General features: G+C 44.8%; 2 protein-coding genes across 2 annotated transcripts; one reads left to right on the forward strand and one right to left on the reverse strand.

The window, feature by feature from the left end:
- The first annotated feature begins 90 nt into the window (after positions 1-90).
- On the forward strand, positions 91-5,420 carry LOC310874374 (RNA-binding protein with serine-rich domain 1-like). The gene is made up of 7 exons (XM_083787150.1): positions 91-145; positions 2,129-2,269; positions 2,410-2,583; positions 2,824-2,938; positions 3,580-3,733; positions 4,279-4,420; positions 4,593-5,420. Coding segments are annotated over exons 1-7 (828 nt in total). The 5' UTR covers positions 91-143; the 3' UTR covers positions 4,693-5,420.
- Positions 5,421-6,576: 1,156 nt separating this feature from the next.
- cox19 (cytochrome c oxidase assembly factor COX19) lies at positions 6,577-11,066 on the reverse strand. Its single transcript, XM_083786910.1, has 3 exons — positions 10,913-11,066; positions 9,159-9,270; positions 6,577-8,797 (listed from the first exon to the last, which is right to left on the reverse strand). Exons 1-3 carry the CDS (start codon positions 10,992-10,994, stop codon positions 8,704-8,706), a joined length of 288 nt encoding a protein of 95 aa, XP_083643036.1. The 5' UTR covers positions 10,995-11,066; the 3' UTR covers positions 6,577-8,703.
- Positions 11,067-22,293: the final 11,227 nt, after the last annotated feature.

Genomic DNA, 22,293 nt, shown 5'->3' on the forward strand with positions numbered 1-22,293 from the left:
CCTTCACATAGCGGGCCATAAAATAATTTTAACTCATCTCGATGATGCGCAACGGCACACGACACTACGTCATCTTTTAGCGACTGTAGTGCGAGACCGGTTGTTGTAGAAGAGAGGGAACCGGCTTAATCTAAGGAGGGAACATGTAAGTTAAACTACCGGTAGTAGCATATAAATCAATTATAATTCACGTACTTCTCTTTTTCACATACCGTTATGATCGAACTAGATGTTGTGTTTTTGTCATCCCCCATTTTCGAAGGATTTACTCTTAATAACTGCATTGAATCGAAACCGTCAGGAGCTAATGTTAGCTGCAGCTAACAATACACAACGGACATTTATAGCGCGTGTGACAAAACACTGACGGCTTATTAACATTTTTTTTTTTTTTCAAGTTGCATTGTGAATATAGCTGTCATAATTTAACTGGTTGCCGGCTGTTGAACATTGGAGATGGAGGCTCTGCCCAGAAGAAAATGGTGTAACCCTCGATTTAACTTGCACGTTTGCATATAAGTTATTAGCCCCTCAAGTCAGAACCCAATGGTACTGAAGTTTCTGACATTTTTGAGACCCAGTTACCATCAGCCCGGTTCGGCACGATAGATTGGGCTGACCCAAGGGGGTTCCGAGAGGGGCTAATACATTATAAGAGTCCATGGCTTACTTGGATTAAACTGTCTGTTAGCCTATAAGTATGTCATCTAAGGACACAGAGCAAAAACATAAAAGGACATTTAAATACAATGAAAACAAGCAACTCTTATCTCTAAACTGTACACATTATATTTTGTAATAGTTTTTTAATCGTTTACATATTTTTGCATAGTACTGTATATTTATGTCATTAAATGTTTCAATGAATTATTGAGTATGAAGGACCCCCAATGGAAAGCCAGTAGGCTTTCTTGAGTTCAGTTAATCCTCTTAAAGTATTCAATCAATCAGATGCAGCGACGTAGAGTCTGTGGGGGCCACGGGGCCATGGCCCCCATGAAGAATCCTAGGGCCCCTTTCGGCCCCCATGAAGATTTTCGTGGACATTTTACATTTACATTACATATTTTCTGGGAATTCCGAACATTTTGGACCTCTCCGCCGGTAATCTGAGAATCCCATCGTCAAATATTCGGGAAAACAGCGCCTCCCCTGTTGTTCCTCAGGCAACAGTCTGTCTTGAGAGACACCGGCCGTCCAAGAGGTGTTAAAAAGTGCTAATCGGGTTTATTTTGTAGTGGTTCTTGAGGCGTGACATAAAGGGCGCGTTCGGAAATACCACACCGGAGCACACTCGCCTATTAGTTTGCATTGCACAGTGGGCTCAGTGCGCTATTTCCGAACGCGCCATAACACTGATCAAGAATTCACCAAAGAGACCTAACCACAGACTAGTGAGACTACACACTGACTCGAGAAAATACCCATATCGTCCAAAATAGGCTGATCAGTCGCTGTCTGTGTATAGGCTAATTCATTGCTAAAAGTATGCTAAAGAACTCATTTTTAGACCATTTGGGAAATAAATAAATAAATAAATCCGCGGCGGCGGCCTCGCTTCGCTCGGCCGCGACAGTCCCCCCCAACGCAATTCTGTAGCCTACCCAAAGGTAAAACGCACCCGCCGCCTATGATCTCTCTGTCTCTCCCTCCGTATCTCTCTATATCTCCCTCTCTCTCTCTCCCTCTCTCTCTCTCTCTCTCTCTCTCTCTCTCTCTCTCTCTCTCTCTCTCTCTCTCATAATAATAATAATATAGTCCTGAAAGTCCTCACCTTGGCCTATAGAAGCTGCTTTAAAAGTACCAGCGAAAACAACTTATTTTTTTCCGCGCTGCGGCGGGGGGGTGCGGGGAGGCGGGGCTGCGGGGGGACGGGGACGGGCCCCCTTGAGGATTGATCAAACTCTTCGGCTCTGATCAGATGCTATTTTTAATATATGGCAATAATGGCATCTAACTAGAGTTGCAATACGATCCCTTGACTTGCCCATATATCCAAACAGAAAAGTCCTATGTGATTGTATTGTAGGTCGGTATGTATACGGTGCAGTTCACTTAACTGTGGTTTGTTTAGAGCTGAGCTCTGCATCTCACGACACTTTCCCTACGTTATTTCCTCCTCCAATAGGGCACCATCACCGACTAAGAGGAAGGACGACGAGAAGACAAAAGAACGAGGAAAAGAGAAAACTGGTGCCTCAACGGAAGGAGCTGAGAAAGGCAGAGACAAGAACCGCAAACGACGTAGTGCTTCCACCGGGAGCAGCAGGTCAGGCGCTTTCTCCAGCCTTCTATTTTATCCAGGGGATATTGTAACACATACAGGCTTTTACATGAACACATACAGCGCCTACCCAATGGAAGGGAGATGATAGTATTTCTAATTTAGGTTCCCATTCGTGTCCGCAGGTCCAGCTCCAGCAGTAGCAGCAGTTCAGGATCCAGCTCAGGATCTTCAAGTGGCTCCAGCTCATCTGGTTCCAGTCGCTCTGGTTCCTCCAGCTCACGATCATCTTCCTCATCTTCCTCCTCGCCCAGCCCCAGCCGCCGGCGTCATGATAACAGGCGGCGCTCCAGGTCCAAGTATGGGATTAACAAGTGTTATTTTACCAATCTGGGTGAATGTGCCTTTGGGGGTACTGCCCAATTCCCTGTGTAAATAACGGATGCTGGCCCGTTTACTCTCCTTCAGCCCTCCTCTTCCGGTGATGCTCTTCCTAATGAAACTCTACACAAGATGCAGAATGAATAACATAAAGCAAAGGGTTTTCCTGTGCACAGTGAAGTGTGCTATCTATCTATTCACTGTCTTCTCTATTCCAGGTCCAAGTCTCAAAAAAAGGATGACAGGGACCGGGAAAGGGAAAGGCGTCGAAGAAGCCCCTCTCCAAAACCCACTAAAGTTTACCTGGGCCGCCTTACCAGAAATGTCATCAGAGTGAGTTGTGAAAGCTCCACAGTGTATCTCTGGACTTTATCTAAAAAGTGTCTAGCTTTCTTTGGCCCGGTCGTGGAATGACCTTGTACCTGGTTATTGTTAGTGTACCATTTTGGTAGCCTGGTTAATAAACCAGACTAATATCGCACGGACCGCGGGATATTAGTCTGGGGAGGCTCAGCTTGCATTTCATTTCCAGGGGGGGGCGGGTTGAAACATTTTCTCTTTGACGCAATTGGTCAGAGCTACTGTCAGTCAAAGGTCTCAAGCATTGAAAGTCACTATACCAAAGCCCGCCCATATTGCATACCGTGTCCCGATTGGCCGCCCCATTTCTCTGGTGTAGGAAATGGGCGTACAATTGAGCCTCTCCAGACCGTAATCCCCCGGCAGGCAATTTCTTTTTGCCAACGGCTGATTCGGTCTGGTTTATTAACCAGGCTACCATTTTGGAGTATTGTTGTATATATTGTATAGGTCTCTGGAGGTATGGTCATGGATTTATTATTGGCTGTATAACTTGACATGTACGATGTAGCTTTGACGATTTCTGCCGCTTGGCCAGTACCCACCCAAAAACAAACATTATTATCTTTTTGTAGTGACACATTCTGATGCTTTTGCAATCATTTCTCTCCCAGGAACACATTCAGGAGATCTTCTCCACCTATGGAAAAATCAAGGTGATTGACATGCCCATGAACCGTATGCACCCCAACCTGTCCAAGGGATATGCCTATGTGGAGTTTGAGACCCCAGAGGAAGCAGAGAAGGCTCTTAAACACATGGATGGAGGTGAGAGCACATAGAGACCCCAGAATTTGTGCAATTGGATTGTCAGATAAAAACACGGCTGTTAATTTACTTTTTGGGTTAGCACTACATTTAGATGTTTTTAAAATTAGATATAGTGGTCCAATCTAAAAGGCAATTTTTGGATGCGTGTGAATTGTGTCAACAAAAGCTGGTCCTATGTTTTTCTTTCAGAATGAGTGATTTAGGAGACAATTATAGTGTAGTGATGCAGGATTAATAATTAAATAATTAATTAGTGCAGCTGGTGCTCAGATGGTCATGGCTGAAATTGGAGATTGCTATCACATTAAAAACCCAACTTGAACAGGAAGAAAGTCTGATGTCAGAATGACACGGTGTAGCCAGTTTTACGCCATATGGTTCCTGTGGCTAAGGTCCTAATTGCTATACACCGAGTGACCAGTAGTGGGTGCAGAAGAATATTGACACCCAAAGATTCCTAGGCTGAATAGATATGGATTTAATCCATTCTAGATTATGAAAAACACTTTAAACCTTTTCGGTCTTTCTTATTGCTTTCACAGGTCAGATCGACGGACAGGAGATCTCGGCCACTGCCGTGCTACCTCAAAGGGTTCGCCCTCCTCCCCGCAGACTCTCTCCTCCCCGCAGGATGCCTCCTCCACCCCCCATGTGGAGGCGCACGCCCCCTCGCATGAGGAGAAGGTAAACCCCCGGTATTTTCGAATCTCGGGCTTACCCGAAGGCCTCTACTAGCTACATTTGAGCTACATCATGGAGACTAATTGTTCAGTTATTTTGTATTCGTTGATTGAGGACTTACAGCCTTGCATCAGCAATATCCAAAATGTTCTCTCTCTCTCTTTCTCTCTCTCAGGTCACGGTCACCACGAAGACGCTCACCAGTACGTCGTAGGTCTCGTTCCCCCGGACGCCGGCGTCACCGGTCGCGCTCCAGCTCCAACTCCTCCCGCTAGACCCCCCCCCCCCCCCCCCCAACTTTTTCTAATACATTACATTTGTTTGTGTACAGCAAAAAACAGTTCCACTATATCTGACTTAAATCTGTAGCCGAGAGGACCTAAACGCTATTTGACATATTAGTATAAAATATTGTTGTGGGGGCAGCAGTGGCCTGTTGGTTAGACGACCGCGTTTGTGTCCGAAAGGTTCCCGGGTCAATCCTCAAGCCGGGAAGGATAAATCCGGTGGAAAAGTGAATGGTGAATGAACATGCAGCCCTAACTAAACACCCACTGTTGAATAGCCCTTGAGCAAGGCACTGAACCCCCATCTGCTCCAGTGAAGCTGCTTAGTGGTCAACCATATAAGGCTGTTGTTGTACTGGGCAGCTGACAGGTGTGAACTTGTTTTAATTACAGTATGCTTTGAAACGGGGCATTGCTGAAAAAGAGCATTCATGCTCAGTGAACCAACCCTGAATAGTTGAAACATTCTTTTCTCTTTATCTTTAATGTTACGTTCATGTGGGGAAAAAACCCATCCCCGTCCTCAAAGTGACTATGTAAAATTATTTACCAATCTTTTGACCTGGGTTCTGTGCATTTTGAAATGTTATTTCTTAAATTTATCTTTCTCTGTGAACTGTAAAATCTGGTTTCATATGTTCTAAATGCATGAGTTTCAGTAACTCAGAATATGTGGATCGTGTCTGGACAATAAAGTTCTTGTTTTTGTTAATTGATCACTTGTTCTTCCTTTGCAATTTGTAACCTGTAGCCTAACATTAATATCCACGATGAGATCTCTAGATATTTGTCAACTTTTAAAAAGAGAAATCTTGTCTTTGTTTCCTATTGCGATGATTACAATCACAATTTGTTTCCCATTGTGATTACAAACACAATTTTCAGAAAATAAAACTGATGATTCTTCATGGGTGAAACGGTTCCCATTTTGTCTGAAGGGGTGGGCATTGTGCAATAAATTATTTTTAGATACTTGCTATTAAGGGGTGGGCATTGCATTGTGCAATAGAGCATCCACCCTGCAGACTCATTCCAGCGCTTAACATGTCTGTCTCTGTTAGCAGCGGGCTTTGTGTGGTGTCTTTAATCAATCTAGCCTTCTGTGTTATACAAGGTGAGTAGACTACATTGACTAGTATATTTTTCATCTATACTTTTCCTACATTTCTTTCTTCGGTTACTATCCATTCCAGCCAAATGTGTCTGAAATGTACTCTGATCTTCCACCTTAGACTGTTTCATTGTGTGCATACCATGCATGTTTCATTCCAGTGCATGCTCAGTGTGAGATAGCAGGACCCAGAAGCCCTCCACTCAGGGCTCCAAGCTGCTGTGAAAGAACCAGCAGAGCAAGGATTCATGAACAAGTCATAGCGTGCTATGAACAGAGAAACCAGACGGGTCCGTGTACTATTCATGCCTACATGTAAGACACAGATTATTACCCATTGTGTCCAAGTTTGGTTGGTATGCAAAATGGGAGACAAAAACTTAATATGCAATTTTGGGGGTTTGCAATATGTGAGTTATGAGCTGTACAAGCTGTACTCCCCCTTATCTCTATGCTCCTGGTGAGAGATAGGAGAGGCATGCAACACGGGTCTCCCACTCTCTTTTATGTGCTTATGTGACATGATGGAATAAGCAGTGATATGGTCAGCAGCGATACTGAGCAACAGCACTCTTCCATTATGCAAAGGTTTACTCTCAAATACATCAGTGAGTTTTAAATTAAATGAATGCGCTGATTTTCCTTCACTCTGTCCTCTCTGTCCCACCCCATATTCTACAACTAGTATGAGGACAATACAGCCAGGTGGCAGTAACAAGAACTTATGCGTAAACCCAAGAGCAAAGTGGCTCCCTGGAAAACTCGAGAGGCTACGCACAGTAAGTTTAGGCAACTATTCAATGCCTAATCATGTGTTTATAAAAACATGACACTGATTCCCTGTCCTTACCACCATACAGAACGGAATATGTTGCAGACGGTTTGGGAATTGAAAAGCCACAATAAAGATGATGCTTCAGTCTTCTCGAGAGGAGCTTCGGTCACTCATGTCACTGACCTACTTCAATACAGAGATGAAACAGTGGCCTTTTAACTACCATTAAGATTCATTTAACAGTTGGCTAACCCATTGGTTCTCAAAGTGGGGTCCGGTGACCGAGGGGTTCCCAAACTAGATTTATGTAAAAAAAGAAAAAAAAATTACAGGTTCAAGATTTGGCAGAAATGTTCAAAATTAGCAGATGTACAAGCTCACAGCAGTGCAAGCTGCAAGCTTCTATTTTTGAATAGCCAACATGTATAAAGTAGTTGAAATGATTGTGATGCTATATAAACTATAGACAGACAGACTATTAATCCGGAAGGAAATTTGTTCTGTTCAACAGTTCCAATATATTCATACAGATTCAAACATATACAATACATACATCATATAAACTTCTTATAACCTTTTTAGTTGTTTTTACTGCATTCTTTTTTTATGTTCATCATGCATGGTTTTATTTACAATCTGTATGAATGTATTGCAAGTTTGCAACTGGACCTCTTAACAACTGGCAGTACACAACACATTTTCAGATGGGAGACCACGGCCAAATACATCAATTTAGAGGTCCTTGACACAAAACACGTTTGAGAACCACTGGGCTAACCGGTCTCCTGTATTGTTTTGTTGAGTTTTTGATTTTCAATGGTCCAATATGTATCAAAAGACACAAACTTATCTAATATGATAATTCATTATTAATATGCCATAAGATATACAGTATAAACGTATAATGTGTAATAAATTTACTGGCTTATTTTCAAGAAGGAATGCGAGTTTTCTTTCATGCTGCACAACCAAGGTGAAATGAAGGCTCAAAGGCAGCAATACTCAGACCCATGGGCCACTTTCAGCCCACGCCGCAATTGTTTGTCGGCAAATAACACTGTCATAGTACAATGTACAGTATAAATGAAGCTTTATGTTCACATTTGACAGCACTGTGGCTCTGTGGAGAACTGAAAGAGTCTGTATAAATCAATACTCAACAATAACTCATTTGTATATTAAAAATTAAAATATGCTTTCTGCTTATTTATTTTTAACTTATCCTGTTCCTCCATTAACCCATATAGAGAATGAACAGCTTGCAGACCTTTGCAGTACTGGCAAAACAGGATAGTTGAATTATACAAATATTTACTGACAAGTCAATGGTGCAGTTCAATATAATATATTAGGCTACATTTTCTTTATCTAGATCCAGCACATCAACATCATGATACATCACACCCCCACAGCAGCCAGTCTGAGTTTGGGTGGTTCGAAGTTTGAACTTGCCACTCAGGCCCCTTTTCCACCGGTTGGGAACCGGTTCAGTACAGAACCAATTCTTACTCCAAAAATGGAACGTTAATTATGAATTGAGTGTGCAAAACCATACCTATATTAAATTGTTTATAGGATCATTATAAGTAAATTAATATATGATAAATATATGATATGATCCCCAGTAGTAGCTTTTTCATATTTATGTTTTGCATATTTTCCTATATAATGCCTAATTTGCGTATTTAAATGTACAATTTCAGAAAATTGGTTCTGAACTGAACCGGTTATCAACCGGTGGAAAAGGGTTCACAGTGGCGTACAAGCAAAAATGTGTCTGCAGGTATGGCAGGTCCCTGGACTTCTTTCAGTTGTTTCTTTATTCTGTCAAAGTCTATTCAAAAGAACAGTACCAGACTCAACACCAAGGACAGTTTAAAATGCTTATTTTCAGCCCTAAGTATTTCCCAGAGAGCCCAAAAAATGCATTTGTTTACAACTGAATTGAGCATTATAAAATATGAATATCCTTCCATTCTACTGAACAGTGAACCGGCCAAACCCCCAGAGAGGCCCTATCTTGAAAGATATAGGCTTAATGATATAGGAGTAATGCACCAGTGCATTACTCCAACGAGAGTAATGTACGAGAGTAAGAGTACAGTAAAATAGTTCATGATTTGGCATCCTTGCCTTCTTGGCTGGCAGGTGGGTCCATCAAGTCTTTGAAGCCCAGTTTCTCAAGGGGCTCCCGGGCCATCAGTTGGCTGTAAGATCAGAAACAAAATAAAAAAACCAATAGAAATAAATGAATGAATGACCCTTACAGTGTTTTATTAAGGAATAAAAACAGAACTAAGAAAGTCAGAGGTCAACGGTATAAAACCACAATAACAACTACAAATAAACGATAAAATGGAGGTCTAAAACAGTGAGTTTTCACAGTGCAAGTGTTGACAAGCAAGCATGATCTATCATCCATGGGACATGGTGTGCTGACTGTAGGTCAGCTGTGCTCAAACAGTGACACACTGGGTCCTGACTTAATGTAAAATCCCTGTCCGGTCCCAGAGTGAAGCAGATGAGAATCTTCAGAAAAATATTATGTCTTAAGACATCATCACTCACTTTTCCATACGACATTCTAAGTAATCTTTTGATTGTAGTCGACACTCGGAGTTGTCAAATCTGTTGTCTTGTAGGCATCTCATGAACTTCTCTTTGAAGGATTTACATTCTCCTGTAACAATTAAACATTATGCATTAATAACGATAGAACTAAACTGGGCCACAAAAAGGGCACAAAGCCAAGTCAGGGAGATAATATTAGTATCGTTAGATGACAATGTGACGGCCACATGAGGCCTTTAGGAGGGCCATTCAAGCCGCAAGTGGAGCCACCGTTTCCCTGCCGGTGGAGCCTGCAGAATCCACCACTCCCGAATGAAGTGTCTAGTGCTGGGAATCTGGTCCTGGCTGCACCTGGTGAGAGCAGGAGTGGACCTGGTGAGGCGTAGGAGGTGCCCACTGCCCGGCCAGGAGTCAACCCACAGTGCCTAGTCCCTCCACTCACCGGATGGCCCGCCCAGTACCCGCCCAGTAATGGATGGCCCGCCCAGTACCGGCAGAGTAGTTCTGGAGCAGCGGATTGTGTGTCCCTGGTGTTTCCCTAATGGGACAGATCGAGGGTAGCTACTTGGACGTAAGTCGGGACTTGATCAACCCGTCTGGGTCACCCGAGTGAGGCGTATGATGTTGTGAGACGAAAAACACAGAGGACCTTGGGATACATCACTGAGGATACGTCCCAATGTATTTAGTTGTTCCATTTATAGTGACTCATATAGTGCCTATAGTCCCTCCACACGCCAGATGGCCTGCCCAGTACCCGCCCAGGGAGGAATACTGGACTACTCGCCCCGGTGCTTGCCCGTTTTTCCTCCCGGAATTTTCCCCAGTGAGGGGGATAACTTTGTAATATGCTATGCTGTTTGTATTCTTTTTGGAAAAATATAAAAAGATACTCCTGTGGAAAGGCTATATTATTTGACTTATATTGAACCTATAAACAATTTAGTATTATTTAGTATTATGTAAGGTTTTGCCCCCTCAAATGGTACCTCGTCAGATAATCCCCACATATCCTACAACTTCTGTGAACAGACTTCACTGTAGTAGCTTTTCATAAATTATATTTGTACTTAGGCTGTTCTGCTGTCATGAAAGTTTATAGTTAGAGAAATTCAAAGTCCAGCCGTCTGCTGTCCAGCCTCTCCCACCCCTCACTGGGGAAAATTCTGGGAGGAAAACCGAAACGGGGCGAGTAGTACCAGATGGCCCGCCCAGTACTGATCGAGGGTAGCTAGTAGCTACTGGGAAGTTATTAAGGACTTGATCAACCCGACTGGGTAAGGGTATGATGTTGTGAGACGCGAAACCCAGAGGACCTTGGGATACATCACTGAGGATACGTCCCAGGTGCATCCATGCAATGTTTTTTAGTTCTGAAATAACAGTAACACATTAGCTGATGCGTTCACCAGTATGTAGTGACGGCGGGGGGCTTAAACGAGATCTCATGGGAAAAGTGCCGACATTTGACTATTTCAAATGGATATGATACTGACCCCAAGTTGGTGAAGGTGAGATACAGTGAGAGAGTACACAGCCTATAGTAGCAATTGGTCCATAGCTCTAATGCAGCTATAACAGTATATTGTAGTGGAATATGTAGAATACATAATAATCTTCTGTATTCATAGATATCTAGATTGTTGCTTTCACTGGTGAGAACCTCCGTACGTGAGACAAGTTGACTCGACGACGAGTCTCGATCGTCGCCCTAATGTAATGTTATAATACAACATAGAGAATGCGCTTACCAAAATGATCCAGGGGGAAAGCACCTTTATCGGGTGCCCGAGGCTTAAAAGACTTTGTTCCGAAATTCATAGCAGTAGACATGTTAGCGTTTAAATGATTCTTCTTTCCGACAAATTATTTGAAGGAGACTACGCCATATATACTCTAAGCTACGCCACCATTACACTGTTGTCGCGTATATATGACGTATTGTGTTTACTGTTTGTGGAACTTTGATTGGTAGGTAGGTATAGCTGCCTGGCATGTGCAAGAGGTCATGAAGACCACTGGAGGTCGCACTTTCATGACATAAAAAGGGTTGGAGGAGAACATAAAAATTAGAGAAAAGGACGATATGTTTTTGATTGATTTAATACTTTATTAGACATGACAACAATAACAATAACAACAATCACAAAAAAATATCAACACATGTAGGTCCTGTGTGGGGGAAAGTAGGGGGGGGGGGGTGATCACCTGTTTAAGGGAGAAGTGATCATTTCCTCTCTCCGAATCCCTTGGTATGTATGTTTACATTATGACAACAGCTATCCATGGTGCTGACGCTGTCGCTGTCCATGGTTCTGAAACGGTGAGTGCCACGAATGCAATAATCACAATTTAGGCATTTAGCAGACGCTCTTAATCCAGAGCGACTTACATTTAGGCAAGAACAAAAGCATGGGAATACATCACATAAAAGCATTTAATCACGGAACATACTAGTATGTATGTAGAGGTTTCTAGAAATGTCCACGCTCAGTTTTTGAGAGGTGCATCCGCTCGGAGCTACTGTATGTGTGTCCGTATGTCTGTCCCCGTTATGTATGCATGTCCAACAGTCTATGGTCCAAGCACGTTAAGCTGCACCATCTAAAGTGGCCAGTAGAGTACAGCACAGAGTAAAGTGGCAGTATACAGTAGAGAGCACAGTGCACTACAATACAGTATACAGACCACAGTACAGTAACTATAAATGTATAATTGCACCGCTCACTTCAGACAGGTGTGTTTTTTATTTTCTCTATTCATTATTTGTTTGTCTGCTTAGATATATTTGCTTCTCCTTTTTGTTATGTCGTCTATGTAATATTGTCTGTATACATATCGAACCTGTAAAACCAATGAATAAATAATATTTTTACTCAAACAATCCACTTTATTTATATAGCACATTTCACAACTCAGGGTTTACAAAGTGCTGTACAGAAAGTTAAATACAATACTTTTACATTTATAGCTTAGACATAGACATGCACAAATGCAAATACTACTACCAGACACATGACACAAACAAACGCTTGCATATAAACATAATGTTATCAGACACACATGCAGATTCTCAAAATTGTTATGCATTGTCCTGCATGCACATTAGGGACTTATGTAATTATAAGACATACACATGCTCAAAACTATGTTTAGCATGACCATATTACAATTTACAATTTACAATTTAGGCATTTAGCAGACGCTCTTAATCCAGAGCGACTTACATTTAAACAAGAACAAAAGCATGGGAATACATCACATAAAAGCATTTATCATGAAACATGCGTAAGCTAAGAAAGTAACAGTGGAATATCTATATAATGAAACTATACATGTATACACTATACATATAAACTATACATATTTACTACTATGCTATACATATGTAGGCCTACTATGGCGTGCTATGACTATATACAATACAATTATAGTGCTGTCTACATAACATGCTATAAGTCTGTGTCAAATGCTATCTAAGCCAACAGAAATACTATCTAAGGGGTTAGGGTAAGTGCTATGGGCCATGATGGAGTCTGAAAAGGTGGGTTTTCAGGCTACGGCGGAAGATTGGGAGTGATGCTGCAGTTCTGACTGCAATGGGAAGTGCATTCCACAGTTTTGGAGCCAGGAGGGAGAAGAGTTTGGGACGTGTGGAGCGTTGTCCCGGCGTTTTTAGTGAGGGTACTTCCAGCTTCCCTGCGTTGGCTGATCTGAGTGCACGGGAGGGTTTGTAGGGTTCAATCATACTTGCAAGATATGGGGGAGCCATACCTTTGGTTGCTTTGAATGCCAGCATCAGAGTTTTGTATTCTGTGCGGGCAGCGACCGGGAGCCAGTGGAGGGAGCGGAGCAGGGGGGAGACATGTGAGATTTTTTTTTTTTTTTAAGATTTTTTTATTGATAATGCAGATATTAACAACGAGTTACAGAATCATGATTTTTTTTTTTTTTTTACAAGACAAGACAAACTCAAAAAAGAAAAGACAAAAAACAGTTATCTTACATCTTTGGCACATAGGGGAAATGCTTCTATCAATCTTGTGTAACCTGAGCGGAGTAAAGTAAGTTCTGTGAAAAATGTTAAATTGCATCTGTCTATGTTTGGTGGAAACCAGAACCCTCTGAGCTCTCTCTAAAATTATCTCCCAATCCACATCATCATAGGTGCATCCCAAGTCTGTCTCCCATTTATGTTTAATGTTCAATGTATTGTAAATTGGTAAATTATTGTTTAGAATACCAGACATGTGAGAATTTTGGCTGGTTGAAATATTGGTACGTCCCATGTCTTTAATGCTTTATAAAGTCAAATGCAATGTCTAACTATGTATAATATTGTATATTGTAGCTATTGAATCTCATAAATACTCAAATATATTTTATAACAATAGAAATAATAATACATAAAAGCAATTTAATTGGCTTATAACACTGTATAATTACAATTTTAAGCACTCTTAACTCATACATAACATACAGCCTATTATAATGACTTATAAGATCCCCTATCATAATGCTTCATAATTACTGGTCACTCACAGACTTTTCTTTTTGACCAGGATCATAGTTCATTCATTATAATTACTGTAACGCTGGGAACCCACCACAAAAGCATTGCTCACAGGCTTGTGAGTGCAGGTTTGCACACGGCTGTACCCTCTACACCTGGCTACAGCCCGGCTGTCCCCCGAGCACAGGCCAATTGGGTTTGCATAGACACCCGACCCCGGTGGATTCGAACCCACAACCTCTGTGGAGGTGGGCAGGGACTTTACCACTGCACCACCGAGTGCCCCTGGTGCTTTTGTGAGCACCCCAGACAGTTTATAAGTTGCTTGATTCAGTATTTAGATATTTGATATTCATTTTATTTAGACACACTCCCTTCCTATAAATATCCCTTTTTTATCAAAGTTTCTTTATTAAAATGTTCAAGTCACATATGAGTCAAATAAAGAGAACATACCAAAATGTGTTTTTACCCCTCCCACCCCCAGAGTTCCCGCTCCAAAAGAGCCACAACCCTGGTATCTCGTACCATTAACAAAGATACATTAAAATAAAAGGCACATACAAATATACACATTCAAATATAAAATGGATTAATAAAATATTAGAAACAATACACAAAAAGTGAAAATTAAAAGAAATAAATAAAAACAAAGTACAGTAGGGTCAGTGTTCTGAGTTATTAAGGATTGTTGATGTCAGTCGCATGTGTAAGAGTAGCTTATTGATGTTGATTGCAACGATCACATACAGGATCCATGGTAGGAAAAAAAAAAGATTTTACTTTGGACCAGTGGAGGCGATGTGTAACCTTAAACTGAATAATAGTATGCCTTAGACAGATTGAAGATGAGTGTATCTTATCCAGCGCTTCCTTCCAAACATCATCAGAAATGTCGCGTCACCGTCAGGGAATGTTCCCTTTTTAATCAATGAAGGGTGGCTCCACTGCCCGCGTTGCGTGACTGCATTAAAATTGCCCCTCCCATTGATTCTTTAATGAGGTAAGTGGTTCCAGGTCAAATTAGTTCAATAAAGAGTAAACCGAATCAGGTGTTAGATTTACAATATATATATTTTTTAAATATTTTGTATAATGCATTATACAATTATAGACACGGGATGTCTCTAATACCACAACATCCTCACAACACACTTTTCCCTGCATCCTTCCATCCAACCCTCTCTTCGTCCATCGTCTCCCTGTTCAGACAGATATGCCTGTGCAGTGTGCTTCCACAAAGCTTTTACGCTCAGGCCTCAGGCTATCAGAGCTTTGAACGATGACCCATGTGCCAGGTCATCTAGCCACTCACCAACAAAGCACATATTGTCAGTGGTGGAAAAAGTATAGTCACATTCTTTACTTAAGTAAAAGTATCAAAACTGCAATATTGAAATAGTAAAAATTGTAAATACTGAAGAAAGTAAAAATATATATACATCAAAATTGTACAATTGTAAAAGTACAGTACTTGAGTAAAGTGGCGGCCTTATATATGTTTCAATCGTTTCAATTGAAATGGGCCTCTAGCCTCCAGGGGCCTCAAAATGGAATTCGGCCTCATCCTGTTTGTCCACTTACCACTAGTTGGTATCAGCTAATAATCACTGTCACGTCACGTTGACCTGTGTTGTTTGTTTGTAATTGTTCCCACTTCCCAGTGGCTGGGAATCATGACATTGAATGTCGAATTGCCACCAGGGCAGGAGGCCACGATAACCTATGGCCTGGTGGAGACCATAACCACTTAAGACTTTTTTATGCGTCACAAAATGGTGTCACAAAATAATCACAACGGGTTTGCATAAGAACACGTTCTGCAGTCTCTCTTACACCATGAACATTACAGTAATGGCACTCACAAGTCACATAGGTTAAAAGGGATTAGACACGGATGGACATGCAGAAACAACGGTCGGACATGCGGTCGAAGATGCGTTGCTCCTGTGTTTGCGGTTAGGGTTAGGTTAGGGATAGAGGTATAGGCTGTCTGTCTAATGACCGTCGGAAGTTAAAATACTGTACACAGCAATCCCACACACGGACAATACTATTCTCTCTCTCTCTCTCTCTCTCTCTCTACAGCATTGGCTCCCGTCTCTCTCAGAGCAGAAAGAGCACAAATGTCCCTGAGGCCATGTCACTAATTAACTGCTGCATGTTCCAAAGGGTCTTAGCATCAGCAGGGCTAAAGTCCTTGTCTGTATACATCTGACAGGGTCTGGCCACCAAGTACCCATGCAGCAGTCACATAGCATTTTTATTCATGTGTGCTGGGAAAAGCACGGATCTCCAACAAATAAAACTATTCTATGGGGGTAACATAAGAACATAGGTGAAATGCCTTGTATTCTCCGTCCGGAGTATTTACATCATACTGTATGTAGACGAGCATTGTTTATATTTTAAAGAGGGGCGGATAGTAAGTTGTAATATATATATATATATATATATATATATAATCTGAACTGTGTTGTAATAATGTAACCGCAACAACAGTCTACTTCTCCCATTGTCACTGAGATGCCTTCTGTCGGAGCGATTTGTTTAATCTTGTGTGTCCCACCTATTCACATGTAATGAGTCCTGGAATAGGGGTCTGGTTAGAAATTAGTAATTACTCCAAATATTTTGTTACATTTGAATGCTATTCTTGTTCTAAAACAATAGTTGAGAGATAGGCTAAGGACCATGGTTTATGTTTATGTTTTGTACTAAATCATACAGTATACCGACACCGTGAATGTAAAGAAAAATAACACGTATTAGAGAAGTTATGAGTTATGAGTACAGCTGTATCCCAACTGGTACTTCAACAATGATCTGAACCAATTATAAATGGTTCATGGTAGTTTTTGGTATCAGTGGTTAAGATACTCATCCCCCAGGGCCATACTTCTGCTGGCCTTGGAACTGCTAGCTCGTTCTCCGTTTTCTGCTGTCTCACTCAATTATGGCTTATGAAAAACACAGTTATTCAACATAACTGACTTCCAGTACAATTGGGTTGATTACATGCAAGTTATGACACACCATCGTTCACTTTATGGTATCATTATATCTGTTCTATTACATGCATTGATTCCATAACATCACCAAGTGAAATGAGTGTCAAAATTGGATTGTACAGTGTCTGTGTGGTGTGCGTACGTGCATGCGTGCGTGTGTGCGTGCATGCGTGCGTGCGTGTGAGGGAGAGAGAGTGTGAGTTCCAATACGTACAGGACTGTAGCCCGGAACATAATAAACTGAATCTGTCCATTGGATTATTGGTCTGTTGGATGCTATCTACATGGCATCCAATAGACCAATAAGACAGGCTTTACCTGTGTGAGATCCCTCATTACTACACACACGTTAGGTTCAAGGGCCCCTTTATACTTGAAAATCTGTAAGCTGTAATGCATTGTGAGCTTGTAGATCTGCAATTTTTGGTGCATGACACCGCCGTATAACTAAGCGTAAACCAAGCCGGTTATCCCAATGCTCTTTCACGGTATAATGCTCATTTTCTGCCATAACACACATGGATATCTTTTCTCATCATTCGCTGGAGAATGGATAAAATCCTCTAAAGCATCATTAGTGTATTGCATAACAGCCCCCCCCCCCTCCACACACACACACACACACACACACACACACACAAACACACACACGCAGAGTTTATCCATCCCAAGGTTAGAATCAACGACATGCTTATGTAATTTCTGGTCAATAGTTTGCACAGTTAGCCCTGTGCTGCCTCCTGCCTTAAATCATGACTCTGTATTCACACTGCATATACACACCTTATTATTTTACCCTTCAGTCCATTTTATTTAGCAATTTGGTGTAAATCCTTTTATTATAACACGAATATAGACAGAAGGGTTATTTCTCACTTAAATTGATCTCTACTGGCCAAAGAAAATGACCTTGACCGAATTTCCCCCAATTTAATAAGGTCTGTGACTTTATTTCCATCCAATGTTTTTAGCCCTGCTGGCTGCTAGCAGGGCTAAACAACTAGGGGTTACGTATGTAACCTAGGTTCTATAACAGCGAGCAAGGCTGCTCACTTTTTGGGAGTTGACGCCCCCTGGCGTAAACACAGAAGCACTACAAATAAACTCACAGACCTTAGGCTGGGACTTTAGACGTGATGACGTTGAAGACCCCGCCCGCCGGGTGCACCTTATAAGCGTGCCTCAGCGTCACGTCTCCATTCGATAACAATTGTTCTCTTCTCAAGCAATCAAGAAGGGAATCCTAGTGAGCAGCCTTGCTCGCTGTTATAGAACCTAGGTTACATACGTAACCCCTAGTTCTATTAATACAACTTCGCAAGGCTGCTCACTTTTTGGGAGACTTCATTAACTCCCTTATTGTCATCACGAAGTCTGGACCCCTAGGGCCCGTACCTTTATCTGTGAGCAAAGGACCACAGTACGTCCCTCAACAGGACTACTGCACCCCAACGGGAAGGCCAATCAGACCTAAGTCTGCAATGTGCCTAAGAGGGGCCGACAGAACAACCGTCATAACGCCCTGGAGAAGACCAACGTCCCCCGCGGGGAATCAAGTCTCTCCACCTAACTGGAGGCCACGCCCAGGACCGCATGCGCCACTGGCGCTGCTGTCACATCCAGTCTATAGAAGGTGGCAAAGGTGGAAGACGACGCCCAACTTGCAGCGGAACAAACATCCTGAACAGAGACCCCCCTACAGAGGGCCCAGGATGATGCCATACCTCTCCTGGAATGTGCTCTCAACCCTACGGGAGGCACCATATCCCTACTAGAGTAGGCCCGCTCTATAGCCTCCACGATCCACTGGGAAAGCCTAACCTTTGAGATAGGCAGTCCCACAGTCTTGGGATCCCAGGAGACAAACAGTTGTGTAGTCTTCCTCGTCACCTTAGTCCTGTCCAAATACAACCTCAATGCCCTTAACGGACAGAGGTTATGCCTCCTCCTATCCTCCTCAGAGGCAAAAAGGGGGAGGGCGGACAGAACGCCGCCAAGTCCACCGGAACCGGGGCAGCTAGGCGGTTCTTAGGCAAAAATGCCGGATTGGTCTTAATGACCACCCTTGCATCCCCATTGAACCTCATGCCTTCCGCATTTGTGGACAAAGCATGGATATCACTGACCCCTTTAGCGGTCACCAAAGCTAATAACAACGCTGTCCTCAGCGACAATAGCTTCATACTCAAACCCCCCAAGGGCTCAAACGGTGGCCGGGACAGAGAGTCCAAAACCAAAGCAAGGTCCCACGAGGGGACCAGAGACTCGGTCACCGGATGAAAGTGGCTAGCCCCTTTCATGAACTGGCGCACCAGCGGGAGCTGGCCCACCCTCTTGTCCTCAAACCCGATGTGGCAGGCTGAGATAGCAGCCAGATACACCTTGACAGCACTAAGGCCCTGCCTTTGTCCAAGAGATTCTGGAGGAACGACAGAACGACCCTTACTGGTGCTTGAAACGGCACAACTTGAGCCGGTGAACACCAGTCTCCAAACAACCGCCGCCTCATATCATAAGCATCCCTGGTCGACTACGCCCTCGCACACTGAATAGTGTCGATGACGCTCTGGGGAAAAACCCTCCGCGCCAAGATTCAACCTCTCACGGGCCAAGCCCAGAGGTCTAGATCTTCCGGCCGTGGGTGGAATATCTCGCCTCCCGCCTGGGTCAAAAGGTCCCTGCACGACGGAAGCTGCCAGGGCCGACCGTACAGGAGAGGGACTACGTCTGACCTCCAAGAGCCCATCCTGGCGCCACCAGGATTACTGACAGGCGCTGTGTCCTCACCCTCTCCAGCGTGGGAAGGGTGAGAGACGACAGGGAAACGCATAAAGTAGGCCCTGGGGCCAACGATACGCCAAGGCATCCAAACCTAGCGGAGCCGTCCCTGCTATGGAGAAGAACAGAGGACACTTGCTGTTCTCTTCCGACGCAAACAGATCCACTCGAGGCTCGCCGAACCTCTCCCACAACTGTCTGGCCACTGTTTGTGCAGTGACCAAGCCGCATAGAGGTATCGGCCCCTGGACAACAGATCCGCTCCCGTGTTCTGGAGTCCCGGAACGTGGGAGGCTCTGACCGAAAGAAGGTGCTCGTCGCACCCTAACGTCGGTCTGCGTGCTAGCGCATGCAGTTTGGTGGACCCTAGGTCCCCTGCTTGTTGATATGGCACATCGTCGTTGTGTCCTGACCAGGACATGGAATGTCTCACACTTGGTGACTGCATCCATATACCCGAACGTCCTGCCGACGCAGCGGGGCGACGACTGCCTGTTGTACACCCCACAGAAGTCCTTGGACTCAGTGACCGTCCGATCGGAAGGACCAGATATCCGTATATCTGTCCCCTGAAGACGAACCGCAGAAATTTCCTGTGCGGTGGGTAGGTGGGAACGTGGAAATACGCGTCCCTGAGATCGAGAGCTGCAACCAGTCCCCTCGGCGCATGCGCGTAGCAGAGCCTTGTCCGTGAGGATTTGGAGCGAACGCTCCAATAGTCGTTCAGAGCACGTAGGCCTAGAATGGGCCGCATGCCCCCCCCCTTCCTCCACGAGAAGTAGCGGGAGTAAGAACCCCGTGTCGCTCTGCTCCACGGACACCCTACGTAAAGCCTCCTCCCCAAGGAGATAGGCGTGTAGAAGCATCGCTTGCTGTAGTAACAGAAGCATTCAATTTCTTCAGTAGCGAAAAAATAATTGTGCGTGACCTGCCGGGCCTGGGACAGCTTCTTTAAGTAAAAAAAAAAAAAAAAAACTGTCCAGATGTGGGGCATAACCCCACATAATTGGCTTACGCCCTCCAAGTAATTTCAGGTCGTATCCGTGTCCTTGTTCCATGTATTAGTTTTATTAATAATAAAGACATACAGGAATGAAACACCATACAGTACAACATCATGAAGAAAAATGTACAGAGGCACATGGCACAGACATGTCCAACAACGTTCGTCCCTGTATGCGGTCCGAGGGTGGGGTCCGAGACCACTACCCTCTGCGCCGAGACCCCTGAAGTGGAGGGAAGGGAGGTGGGGGACGTCCTGACCCCCCTCCGAGTCTTTAAGTCCCTGGCCCGAGGGTGAGGTCTGCGACCAGTACCCTCTCCGCTGGGGACCCTGGAGCGAAGGGATGAAAGGGATCTGCGGTCCGAGGGTGAGGTCCGAGACCACTACCCCTTACGCTGAGATCCCTGGAGTGGAGGGAAGAGAGGCAGGGTACGTCCTGACCCCCTCTGAGTCTCAAGTCCGCGTTCTGAGGGTGAGGTCCGGGACCACTCCCCTCTACGCTGGGGACCATAGAGCGGAGGGAAAAAGAGGTGGGGTACGTCCTGACCCCCTCTAAGTCCGACCCGGCCCTTTACATCCGCTTTCCACGCCCGCGTCCCTTCGGAGCGTAGGTCCTGTAGGGTGAGGGGGGGCAGCGGCCCTCGGCCCCGGGACGTCCCTGCTGGGTCGGTCTCACCATGGCTGGGTGAGCCGCTCCGTCCTCCTCGTGGACCTTCCTGGGTGGGCCACCAGCCCTCTCGGCGTGGCCTGAGGGGGGGGTCGCGGGGACCCCTCTCAGCCTGCCCTGTCGGAGGACGGGGATGACCCCTGTCTGCCCTGCTGACTCGCGCCACAGCAAGACTCTCTTATCCTCCTCGCCCCAGGGCGGTGGGGGGAGAGACTGCGTGTCTCGGGCCCTAGTCCGTGGGGCCGGGACAGGCCGTTCCCGGGCGGCAGTAGCTCTTGGTGTGACCAGAGGCAGTCCTCCGACGAACCTTGTAGTGGGTGTCGGGGTTCCGGCGAGCTGCCGGTTTCCAAGCTCGGCGAAGTACGCTCTCATCTTGCAGAGGCGCAACTCTTTGAGGCCAGGAAACTTCAAGTTGTCGCACGGAGTGCACGAGGGGCCCCTCCCCGTGATGGCATCCTCGGCGTGAGAGATCCCCATGCAGTACAGACAAACCCTATGTTCGTCCTGTCTGAACATGACGTTCCCACAGGCCGCCAAGGCGCAGATCTTCTGTGGCGGGCCCTTGCAGGCCCCCTGTACGGCAGACGTTTGACGCAGGGCCTCGTCGTCCCCCTCCCGTGCCTGGGAGTCCCGCTGGGCCTGATATGCCCTGTGGGCGCGTTTCAACCTGCTGCGCCTTAGCAGGCCGGAGAGGGCCAGGCAGTGTGGGCACTGCCCTGGTTTCTCCACCGCCTCCAAGGCATGGCCATAGCCCAGGCAGTAGATACACTCCTTGTGTTTGTCGGCACGGGCGATCAGGCCCCCACACGACTTGCAGGCCCTCTGTAGGCTCTGGCCGTCAGTGTCCTCAAGGGCGCGACGGCGTCGACGACGGGCCTTGGTTGCCTCAGACATCTCAACGCTGGGATGCATGGAGACAGTAAAACAAGGCAAGAGGGGCCGGGTTAGTAGGTGGCCATGTTTAAGTGGGAGCTAGGACAGAGCTATTACTAGCTGCTGCGACAGACCGTCACTTTCCCTTGTACTGCCAGATACATGTGGACAGACCAGCCACCAACAAGGCTTGCCGGTTGTAGAACTCGGGTTACAACGTAACCTACCATTCTACTGACCATTTAACAAGGCTACATGCCTGTAGGGAGCCGAGTTGGTAGGCAGAC

Source organism: Protomyctophum parallelum (genome assembly GCF_964188405.1).
Source record: "Protomyctophum parallelum genome assembly, chromosome: 17".
Lineage (NCBI taxonomy): Eukaryota > Metazoa > Chordata > Actinopteri > Myctophiformes > Myctophidae > Protomyctophum > Protomyctophum parallelum.

Excerpts from the sequence above, each read along its gene's own strand:
- LOC310874374 (XM_083787150.1), top strand. Across the intron at positions 2,270-2,409 it reads GCTTCCACCGGGAGCAGCAG|GTCCAGCTCCAGCAGTAGCA; the intron begins GTCAGGCGCTTT and ends TCGTGTCCGCAG. Across the intron at positions 4,421-4,592 it reads CCCCCTCGCATGAGGAGAAG|GTCACGGTCACCACGAAGAC; the intron begins GTAAACCCCCGG and ends TCTCTCTCTCAG.
- cox19 (XM_083786910.1), bottom strand. The coding sequence starts at position 10,994 with ATGTCTACTGCTATGAATTTCGGAACAAAGTCTTTTAAGCCTCGGGCA. Across the intron at positions 9,271-10,912 it reads TTTCCCCCTGGATCATTTTG|GAGAATGTAAATCCTTCAAA; the intron begins GTAAGCGCATTC and ends TAATTGTTACAG. Across the intron at positions 8,798-9,158 it reads TTAGAATGTCGTATGGAAAA|CCAACTGATGGCCCGGGAGC; the intron begins GTGAGTGATGAT and ends CTGATCTTACAG.